A 12,320-nucleotide genomic window follows, 5' to 3' on the forward strand; every position below is an offset into this window, starting at 1 on the left:
TAATTCATTGTAATACATCAGGCCATATAACATGGCAATACCTTCAATGCTGTCATTTCTTAAGATTATTTCCTTCTGTTTTACCAAATAGAAAAGGAAACAAAAAATTAAAGAAATTAATTATGCCCTTTTTGAAATTTTCTCCACGTTAGTCAGTGAGCAACAATTCATCGCTAATTCTAAATCTAATCATCTAAATTATTTTAGCCACAAATAGCTGGAAACAATTCTCTGTTATTTTTGCTTATTTATAAAAGGGGAATATTTTTCAAAGACTGAGGTTTTTGCTTTATAATATTCAATATAGATAGAGGTATATTGTGATGTTTGGGCTCTTGACTTCTATCATTATTACACGGTCTTCAAAGCTATGCTTACCTCTCTTTAAATTTTTGGTATATAATATGGGACATCAGCTCTATGTATGAGTAGAAGAAATGGAAGAGGAAGAGAAGGGGAAATGCATCTTCTCAGATGGAACTCGTTCTACAAGGAGTCAACTTTGCTTATTTGGATAACTAATAGTCTTAAGGGACTATTAGTCAAGAGTGATTTATAAATGATATTCCTTTGGAGTTCTGCAACAGTGCAGTATGGAAATATGGCCTGAGGATTTTGTTATGGTGAAAATTATCTGCATTTAATAAACATCTTTGGAGCATTTAAATGGAATCTGTTGGTCTTAATGATATGAGAATTACCTGAATCTCAAGGGTACAATAAAAACAGATCTAATAGATTTCCATTCTCTCCACCAATTTCTTCAGTGTCCCACACATATGCCTCCCTGCCTGTCCTTTGGCATGTGTCCTCTTAACATAAGATGCCCCCAAAACTTCAATGCACAATAATACTGAGAACTAGCCTTGCAACTCATACTTTTTACTAATTATTTTTGATGATAACTTGTTTGGGGGAGTTTTAGGCTTACTGTATGAGAGGTGGCATGATGAGGGATGAGAATAAATGCTCCCTTGAGCTGGCATAGGCATTTGGGGGTAATTTAACATAATAAATAAGAAGCTGCCTCATAAGGTATTTGTAGGATAAGCATTCAGTATCTTACACCAGAAAGTCCCAATGCCAAGTTTTTCCTTCTATTCACACAACTGTTGATTGACCGTTTACATATCCATCTCTTTCTTTGTGTATAATCCAGCATTGGTAATGAGTTATTGGTTATTATTGATCATAGTTAGAGGGATTTTTATTTCCAATATTCCTGAAACTACCTCACAATGATAACATCTATGATGGCTTTCATGTCTCCTAGTGGTATTATTCTCCCAATACTTAAACATAAAAAGAGGGTCAGAGAAAATAGAAATGGAAAATTAAATTGCATTGGCTAGAATGATGAATCTCTTTCATTCCAGATACCATAGTTCACTCCTTAAGGTAGTCTGTGCTTGTTCAAGACTTCCCCATGCATCAGAAAAAGCAAGACATGTCTCTTGGGCTATACTAGTCAGCTGCTGTTGCCCTCCTGGGTACTGCTACTTTCCCAGGAAGCTCTGATTAATTACTTCTTGGGAAAAAGGCACTGGCAGGTGAGACAAGAAACAGTGTCTACGTTTCAGTTCTCCAAAAAACTATAGGAAGTATTTGCTTTCATTTGTGTGTTTAACGGGTTTTTTTCTAGTTAGATTTGGTTTTGTTCTGCTCCAAGACCCTCTCCTCACTCTCTGTACCTTGGGTTAAGTGGTTAGACAAAGCAGTCACTAAAGGGGGGCATTTTCATTTTCCTACCATCCCACCCTCTGATCAATTTCTCTCTTCCAGAGAATTATGAGAATAGGTGAGAAATAGCCATTAGTGACCTTACCCTATGAAAGATTTGAAGGACTGACTGGTCAAAGTTTCCTTATAATTTGACCAAGAATTAATTCTCAAAATCAATGCTAGATCTCATTATTGTCAATCATTATGATCAATTGTATTTTTAATAATGTGACTCTCTCTCTCTCTCTCTCTCTCTCTCTCTCTATATATATATATACATATACATATATATATATATATATATGAATGTGTGTGTGTGTGTGTGTGGTGTATGTGAGTGTGTGTGTGTGTATATAAACACACATATATGTGTATGGATATGTGGGGAATATAACTACCAGGAGTGATAGAAAATTTAGTTTAAAATAAAAAGATCTTTCATTTTTATAACAGTTACTTAATTTGTGTGTTATAATACCAGTACAGAATTTATAACAGTTTATTTACTTATTTTTGTTTTGTATTCCCACCTTCTTGGAAGTCATTAATTGTTACCTCATTTGGACATCGAGTTCACATACTGCTTAAATTAAATCTTTGCACATCTCCAGTCAGTGTTGCTCAAAGACTAATTAATTAAACCTCAGAACACCCTTGAGAAATGAGCAGTATTATTTCTCCTCTCCTCAGATGGGAAATCTGAGATATAAAGAGGTTAAGTGGATTGTCTAAGGTCGGAAAGTCAGTCAATAGCAGACTGAGACAGAAATCAGGCTCAGGAATGCTGTGACCCAACTCTCTTCCCCAATGACAGAAGTAACTCCGAAGAGGCATTCCAAGTACTTCCTAACGTGTCTGCCTAATGATCCTTCTGTATTTGCCTTTGTACTCATTGTCTCTGTATAGGCTTTTTGGTATATATTTTCTATTCTTTTTTAAAGGAAAGTTAGCTAGACAGGGGAAGAGGTAAAGCATACAATGGATATATGTTACTCATCCAAATCATAAAAAAGTAGTATCAGAGAAAACAATATAGAAGAGAACTTCACAGTTTTCAAATAACCCTTTTCAATATCATATGCACATAAAAACATATACATATTTGATTAACAAACTCGAATGAATTCCTTCATCTGGTCTCAACCACATTTACCCCTACCACAATCCCTCTATTTCTTACGTATTTGAAAACAGCCTACATAAAAGTCAACTGATGATATGCTAGCATAAGAAAAATTGAAAGTCTACTAACAACTTTATAATGAGTTATACAAATGAAAAAATGCCTGGCATGCTATTAAACTTAGACTTCAAAAGGCAATGGAGGAAAATAAAATATTATTAACATAAAATTGAAAGAAACAAAAAAGTTCTCTCAGGCACATGAGTCTCAGACATGCATCTAGTTTTCTTTTCCTTTTTAAAAAGTGAGGCAATCATTGTCTTTAATGTTAAAGGGACTTTATGAGCTGTTGATTACTGAACAAAATTATTTGCTTTTTAGAGTTAGTCTTAATTTATTTTTAATGGGACCACATGCGTTAAAAACAGGGCAAACAGTTAAGACCCAGTGAGGATTTTCAGTGTTTAAAGGTCCAAATGTTTTCACCCAACTTTTAAACTGTAGTAGGTTTTAGTTTTGTTTTTTCGTTTTTAAGTGTATACTAAGTAATTTATCCAATTACCTTTGTTTTATATAACTCCATCAAATCTGTACAAAATTTTAAGAACTTAAACGTCTTACAACAAGAGTAGCTTGTATTGATTGGCTCAGGAAAGAACAGGATAAATAGATTTTTTAAAATAGAGAACTTTCTTCATTGAAAGAAAATAGTTTCCTTCCTAACACATAGTCACACGGAAAATTCTAACATCAGTTATAACCGCTGCCCTCTTTTATTAACAGAGTGGTGGTTTCTCCAGCAAATCAGGAATTGCTGTTTTGCCTTTCATAAGCCTTTCCAACTCTGTCTGAACCACTTACACTTTTGTTGTATAAGAAAGTCAAATACATAAAGATACCATACAACCAAAGTGTAAAATAAGTTCTTCTTCTTTTTTTTTTTTAAGTTTCAGTCAGCAACTAGGATGTAATTAACCTTTTACGAAATACTTTTGCCTCCGTAATTTTGTATTTAAAGGCAAATTCATTTTTCACGTTCTTTGTTTAAAAACAAATGTTTAAAAAATTGCTCTCTTTATAACATTTGTTTTAACATGTTTTAAGTTAGAAAAGTCAATCTATTTTCTTTTTTTTTTTAATCATGCTACAGAGAATAAAGCCAAAATAGCCTCAAGATGTAAGTTTAAAATGTACTTTTGAAATTTCTTTAGGAAGCTTTGGTAATAAGAGGTAATTTAAAACAAATTAGCAAATATTGTCATGCAGTGGTTAGATTTTCATAATACATTTTTTTAAGAAGTTCCTGGAATTCCTTGTTTGTGGTTGTCATGCTGACAGCAAGCTAGAAGTTAGTCCCTTTAACTGTACTTTAATGGCAATGTATTATAGCATGATTTATCAACATATGGCAGGTGGAAGCTGACACAAATTATAATGAAAATTAAAACAGTCATTTATGCAGCAGGCGATTATCATTTAAGAAACATTTATTTGCAGGCTTTAAAAATGAGGGTTTAGAATCAAATGATTTTAAAATGAAAGTTTTAACAACGGTTACCTTTTTCCTGCAGCCACTCTTCTACGGGCCGGTTATATTTGAAGGGGATTTTCTGTTTTACCATTTGGAAGCGTTCATTATCAGTGTTGCCTTTAAAGTTTAAAAAACAGCTTAAAGAGCAATCTGAAAAGTCAATAAGTCATTAAAAAACATCCTAGGTTTTCGGTTTGTTTTATGAAGTTTTTAGGCATAGATATCAATTTATCTTTAGTAGAGGTGGAGTTGAAGTCACTCTGCCCTTGGATGACACATTGGAGGTCAGGTTAGTCTTAGCTATGCAGTGCTCCATTGTGCTTTGGAGATGGATCCTAGGAGAGTAGCAAGAGGTTTGGTCTTTCATAAGAATGGCTTTCCCTTTGCTCTCCTCCATCTCTGCCCACCCACACCCTAACTGGGTCAATTAGCATAAGGATCGCCTTGGCCCATGAGTAATTCACCTGGCATCCTATGCTCTTCATATCATTCTACTGTATCCCTTTAGTATTTGAAACTACTTTATCTTAGGACAGAAAGAAGCCAAGGACGACAATTACACTTTGATGGTTAAGGGAGACTTCTTATTTCACACAGGAGGCCCCAGAATCCCACCACTTATGTTAAACATTAGGGTACCACATATGACTATATATCTATTCCTTTAGCCATAGATTTGTTCCACATTTCAAAGGAAGGACCCCGAAATAAATATCTGGGAATGAAAGCAGTCACAAATACAAGGATAGAGTGTGTGCCTGGCTTTTGAATGCCTATATTGTATTACTATCAGTAGACACTGGTTTTATATGCTTCCCCTTCTCTCTCTCTCTTTCCTTCTTGTGAGAGGTCTTTCCTCAACAGGCATCCATTCACAAAGCCTATTAGGGATATTTCTTTCAGGTATGAAATATGTAATTAGGTTTGGGGCTTAAACATAATGATTTTAACAGTATCCCCTTTCTCCTTTCCTAAGTCTACAGTTACCACACCTGGATGGTTTCTTTGATTAGAACAAGCTTTGAGAGTGGGGTTGTGGAAATGCAGCCCCAGTGAATATACACTCACTCCTCACTTATCAGCATTCTTAGGTTCCAAAGACCAGGTTATTATGTAAAAATTGGCATTATGCAAATATGGAGGATGACCACATCAGATCACAACATGGAGGATGACTACATCATTACTTAACTGCCAAATTACATCTTTACATAACTGCCAAATTACATCTTTACATAACTGCCAAATTACATCATTACATCACTGCCAAAGGACATCATTACATTACTGCCAAATCACTGAGAATTGTGATCCAGCCAGGCTGGCACATAACCTTAACCATCATAGCTAGTGTTACTCTTGCTTTGCATCTTAGTGTCCATTACTGTCACTTAACATTGTTGATGCACAAAATAGTAGATTTTTACTATCACAAATAAGAAATGCCAGATAATGAGACAGGCAATAAGTGAGGGATAGATGTACTTCAAATCACAAAATAATAGAGCCAAGCTTTGGGAGCTGTTCTATTCTGTCAATTAATGTCACATAGATCAAGTAGAAACTAGAAACCACTCTCATCTGGTCAACTGGGACTCACAGAGATCCTACAGGACAGAGTAGAACTGCCCAATAGTGTTTCCAAAGCTGTAAATCTTTACAGAAGCAGATTGCCTCATCTTTCTCCCATTGAGTGCCTTGTAGGTTCACACTACTGACCTTTTGGTTAGCAGCTGAATACTTAACTACTGAATGATCAGATTTTAAGCCATTACTTTCAACTCATAGCCCTACATTAGAAAGAGGAAATCCCATTCCAAGTTACCAAAATTAAAATTGTAATCAGAATCTGAAAAGGGGTGGCCTGGAAACATTCACAAAGAAGTCCAAACACCATAACAAATGTTATGATTACTGTGACATCAGACCAAGGGAATGGAAACAATGTGATGGCAATTCAATCTTAGAGCCACCTCTGAATAGGTATTCTTACTGAGTAAGATGATTGCACATATGACTAAACTGATACCTGTATTCCTTGGGGTTGGGGTTGGGGGTGAGGCTCAGGCAGGACCAACACTGTTGAGGCAGTTTGCAAGTTTCCCCATTCAGTTCTCTTTTAAATAACTTCTAAGAAGGCAGCTCCTTATCCATACTACCCAACAATTATAAAACAAGGCTTCATGGAAGAGGTAACTATGGATCTGACTCTAGACTCTATTATGGGACTCTTATCTGACTGGCATAAATCATAACATAGGAAGACTTTTGGTAAAGTCCAGTGAGTGGAAAGAATAACTAACACTTGAAAATTTCAAAGGATTATTTTAAGTTTTTTCTCGGAGTGACATTTCTCTCAGAAAGAAAAAAGAGGACAGGGAGGCAGGGAAAACAGAAAAGGCAACTTCTTGATTCTTTAAGAAGTCCATGGTGAAAAAAGTTAGTTGTACCCATTAATATAGTTACCAATTAGAGATCACTACAATGATTCTTGGGTACATAGGATTGTATTAATCCAAAATAAAGTTGGGTGAACTCTCAAATGTTTTCATAGAATTGGAGCATGCAGTTTTTGGAAAATAACCTCCATCTACAACCTTAATGTCGCTCTACAGGTGACACATCACAGGGATGTCATCCAGCCCTGTAATCTCTGCCCTCTCTCACTGCAGAAATGGCAAATCAGGGGTGCCAGATTGCCTGAGAGTATATTCTATTACTTTGAGATTTCTCTCCATATCGTTTGGCCTAAAATATTAAATATAGTACTGATCTCCATTCCATTCACTGTAAAATAGATTAGAGAAGTCAGTAGTAAATATAAAGCTGAATATTCTTAGTAATAGGCAAGGCAAAATCAGAAGTGACCAAAGTTCCAAATTATCGTTGTTCTGTATGCATCAAGTAAATTAACAAGAGTCGGCATTGATTTACTTCCTCCAAATGCATACAGCTCTCAGCTTCCCCAAGGACTCCCCCAATTCACTCTCTTTAATATCTTAAGTCATGGTAGAAAGTCATTTTGGGACATGATGCAGGCCAGAAAAAGAGTTCATTGTATTAGATAACCAGGTCAGTGAGACGTTGGAAGGACAGCACAGCCACGAATCAACCTTAGACCTTTGTGAAAGTCAGAGAGTCATTCTTCTCCACCTCAGCTTTAAATACTTTTAGAAAAAAAGTTTTAAGTTTTCCATGCCAGATTGATAGTATCTGGCACTAACGATAGTGATCTTTCATACCGTTAAATGCTGTGAAAAATTGAAGGTCATTTGGAAAACCAAATTGGTTTAAATTACCACATTAACATTGTTCTTAGTCTCTTTTCATGTTCTGGTTGTTTTTTATTTTAATTTATCTCAAACATTAGTAAGAATTGTTTTAGAAACATGTGCATGAGAATGAGTTCATTTGCCCCGAGCCCCATTTGCTAGACGATTAAACAGCAAATAGCCTCTACGTACAAGAATTCATAGACAAGGACTACTTTGAAAGCTGAACAAACTTAAGCAAATCCATATTTACTCATATTAACTCCTTGATGACATTCAGTTCTACTGTTCATATAGCAACCAGTATGAAAATTTAAACAAAGAATGAAATCAATTTTTCAACAGAAAGTGATGCCATCTGTAAGAATGGCCTTGTGAATAATAACGTCATAAAAAACAGGAGTGTACGTATTCCTAATTAGACCAAAAAAATGTAATGACTACAGTTCCCAACCACACTGAAAAAATCTATAAATTGTGCAAAGATATCTTCAAATAATAATCAGTTTTCAAATTACTTATATGGATCTAATCCTCACATACATTAGACTGAATTTTAGGAAAATAACAAAAAGGTTAGTCACATGTTTTCTCCTTAAAATAAAGCTGTCTATGTATGCATAGGTGGACACACACACATATGCAGGTATCCCAATCCATTTTTTATTAGAAATAGAGATCTGTGTACAATTATCCTCCTATGGTCATTTGTGTTCAGTCTATTGATTCTACTATCAAGTATTTCAACTCCTGGAGACATGTACAACATGCACTGATGAATTATAATATTGCACAGAGCAGAATACTCTGAGGTGAAATCCTCAAGGCCCAACTGGCTCATAGACCTAGATCCAACCTTTATTCAGAACTACCTCTCCTTACCCGTATGTGAATGGATCTATTTAAATAAAAGGAACAGGGAACAGAAGAAGGTAAGATGAGGAAAGCAAAGTGGTCCCAGAATAATCATCTAATATATCAGTCCTTCTTTAAGGACTCGAAATTTGTTGACAAAAGAGTAAAAATTCTTTAAAGTGAAGAACTGAAAGATAGAGATAAATGTTGTGTAGTATAGGAGGTCTGGTAGCATAGTGCCTAAGATACTTGACCACTAACCAGAAGGCTGGTGGTTCAAACCCACTAGCCACTCCTTGAAAAGAAGACGGGCCAATCTACTTCCGTAGTGATACTGCCTCAGAAACCCAAGGAGGGGCCCCTATGAGTCAGGTCCGACTCGACGGCACATAATAACAACAACAACAAGTACAAAATTTAACTTTTGTACCCTTTTTCTTACCTTCTGTTGGTCCAAATATATGTTTTGCTCCTTAGAAATTATACTAATGTTCTTAAAACCATAATCAATATAGCTCATGGGCTTTGGAGACAAACCTGGTTTTGAATTCTAGCTTCATCATTTACTGATCGAGTGACTTTGGGTGAGTTACTTAGCCTCAGTTTCCACATTCTCAATTCATCATAGGACTTCATACAGGATAATAGGAGGTAAAGCATATACAGAATCTGGGATATGAGACACATTTAATTTTTTAAATGATTAGTATTAATATAGTTTAACTGTATCCTAATGATTAAATGGAGGCATATTGATTCCATGGTCTTAGAAGTTTATCATCTTTCATACAAAAGATGATCATAGCTTCATACAGGTTATCATGTAAAGATTGACTGTTGACAATGAAACACCCTTAATATACCCTAAATCTCCTAGCTGGTGCTTTTTTAAAACATCTATCTCTGTATTATCCACAATTTACTTAGCTAATACCATTTCAAAATAAAGTGGGCTTCTGAAACCACTGAAAGTTAAAGAGCAATTCAGGCATTGACGAATGTTATTTCTTGGTCCAGCCACAGGTAATGATGATATATGGCAGCTCAGTTGAGGAAGAGTAGCTTAAAGGTTCTGGAAATTTGCACCAGGCTGGCAGCAAATGCTTTCTTGCAGGTAGACTATTAATGCCATCTGAAATGTTGTCAAGCACATGAACATGCTAATAGGAATATAGCAACAACATTCATCTGTGTGAAATTAATGCCAGAGGTATTTTTGCACTTTGTTTTGAGCCCTAGAATAAAGGAAGAATAAAATTTTCTTTATTGTTTTGCTGACACTAAAAAATGAGACTGTGGGTCTAATGAACAAAGAATGAATACTATGTACTAAAGCCAGAGGCAAAAGAAAATCAATGTGGGTAGGCTCAAGTAGTAGGGTAGTTCACAGGTTCTTACCATGTCTCTGTCCCCAAAGAACACTTTGTGAGTTTTAAAGCAAATACATGGCACTAAAGAAAAGGAACTGCAGGTGCTTTCTGAGCCCTGTTCTGGACACATTCTCGGCTTTGGGCTGGACCACCTCTTTCAGAGTCAGAAACAAAAGCATTGTGTTACCCAGAAGGCACTTAATATGTTTGGTCATTTATAAGTGATGGGTGGACCTTAACAAAGAACTAATATCTTGTATTTATAAAGTACTTTTCAACCTAGGAGCTCAAAATACAATTACAGAATCATCTCATTAATCCTCACAACATACCTTTGGGGCTGAAGAGAGAAAAAAAAAAAAAAATACCATTTATACATTGTGAGCCTTGATCTTTTAGTATGCCAAGGTAAAGAAATTAATCTCTTGAAGCAGAATACTGATCGGCTGGGTGAAGTAAATTAATAGACTGGGAGCACAAGGGCATTACTAAGTAAGTGAGGTTTTCCAGACTCACTTAAGTGGTACCTTGAGCCAGGGAGTACACCTTTTCCTAAATGATGAAATGTTTACCTCTGGAAAGCAATGTGGATCACTCAGGCATATCTTGACTTGGCTGAAAAAGTTCACTGCTACATGTCTTCTGTATATGTTCAGACATGGAAAATATTCAAGGACAGATATATTATCATTCCCTTCCTATATCAAACTCGTCGTACTGATCTACCATCTCCAGGCTACAGGATTTGAGCTGTTTCAATCAAAAAGGCTGAAACATGAGTTCTATCTCAGACATTTACCAGTTTTATGAATGTGAGCATTTTACTTAATCTGGATGAGTCTCAACTTCTTCATCTGTTGAAAAAAAAAAGAAGTAATAGTCATATCTATGTTTCAAGGTTTCATACAAATTTAATGTGATAATCCAGACAAGGACTTAGTTCAGAGTGAAGTTGGGAGAAAATGGAGGGTGAGGAGAGTCTGTGATTTGTGTCATTATCAGGATCCTTCTCTAACATGTCTAAGGTTCCAAAACAAAAAATCATTTTCCCCATCAACAGTGGAAGCAGGGAGAAGTATGGCCAGCCTAGGGAGTCCTCTAGAACCTCTTCCAGTCTTGATATTTCCATTGAGCTCTGGAAGGTGGGGCTGGTCTCCACCTATCTTCTCTCATTAGTGTGCTTATGACATTCAGTCATCATTTCTGAGTATCTTATAGGTTAGGCAAAGAGTGTAGGGAGCCAGGATGGAGATGAAGCACAAAGTACCTGATGATCTGTGTCTAGCTATCCAAGTTCCTCTGTCCCCTATTCCAAGACCTTTCTTCCTGGCTATCATGAGTTTGTGTGTATGCATGTTAACATTGAACTTTGTCATATATGTGGTAGTTAAGGTTGTGTTCACTTGGTTAGGCCTGGTTGAGTGCTTAGGCAGCTGGATACAGTTATTCCCCATGGTCAGATTGACAATTAATTCCATGGAGGAACCTATTGGAGCAGCTGAGTAACTGCTTTAGGGATGTGGTCTGCCTCCAGTAAATAAGAAGCAGCTTTGAGAAAGTTCTCTAGCTTACGGCATGCTTGAATCCTGCATTTAGCTGAGTCATTGTTCAGCATCCTGCCATGTTGCCCTGCTGATCTTGGGACTTTTTCTGGACTTGAATCAATGGCCTGCCATGTGGTTTGGTAATATGAAGACTGTTGACCTTGGGTTTGTTAGCCTCAGGAGCTGGCAGCTGCCTAAGTGAAGAGACACCTCTAGCTCCAGTAGGCCAGGAGTAAGAGGCATAAATGAAGTATTTGGAGACTGGCACTTTGAACTCGGACTTCTAGCCACCTAAACTGTAAGAGAATAAACTCCTGTTTGTTCAAGCTATCCCATTTGTGGTCATTTCTGTTAGAACAGCATGAAGTAACTAAAGCAATATCCCAAACATAAATCAATCAAAATGTCATTTCTGTTGAGTGGTTATTATGGTAAAACCCATTAATCCTGATGAAGCAATTAAATCACATACTATCAATCCCTATCTTCTCTTTACGTTGTGAGGGTTTTCTTTACTCTCCTCCCTAAACCCATTTCTCCTGGAGTTTCTGCTCACTATCTTATCCATATGGATACTTTCAATCCCAGGAAGAGAAGCAAAGGAAGACCCCGGTAACTGCAATGTCATCATTTTCTCCTACAGATGAAGAGAATTTTTAAAGCATTTTTTAACAGCACTTTCTTCAAGATGTGGAGAGCTACCTAGCACTGATTCTTTTTTAAAAGCCACTTTCAAAAATGACATATGCTATAAATTAAGAAAAAATAAATAAATCGACTATACATTTTACTTTCCTTCCACAAATGTTATTTTTCCTTTCTATAATAATTCTGAAATATGCACTAAAGCCAGGCTAGTCAATGTCGATGTCTGCATTTTGTCTAGTTCCTTTCTGTAAACAC

At 36.2% G+C, this 12,320-nt stretch overlaps 1 protein-coding gene across 1 annotated transcript in view; it reads right to left on the reverse strand.

Moving 5' to 3' along the window:
• NRXN3 (neurexin 3) overlaps positions 1 to 12,320 on the reverse strand; it is a 2,130,901-nt gene that overhangs the window by 213,179 nt on the left and 1,905,402 nt on the right. The window contains exon 18 of the mRNA XM_042781017.1: positions 4,404 to 4,493. Coding sequence (XP_042636951.1) covers positions 4,404 to 4,493 — 90 coding nt within the window. The remainder of the gene's footprint in view (positions 1 to 4,403; positions 4,494 to 12,320) is intronic.

This window comes from Orycteropus afer, unplaced genomic scaffold (assembly GCF_000298275.1).
Source record: "Orycteropus afer afer isolate SDZICR_OR568_19922 unplaced genomic scaffold, OryAfe1.0 scaffold00079, whole genome shotgun sequence".
NCBI classification, from domain to species: Eukaryota; Metazoa; Chordata; class Mammalia; order Tubulidentata; family Orycteropodidae; genus Orycteropus; species Orycteropus afer.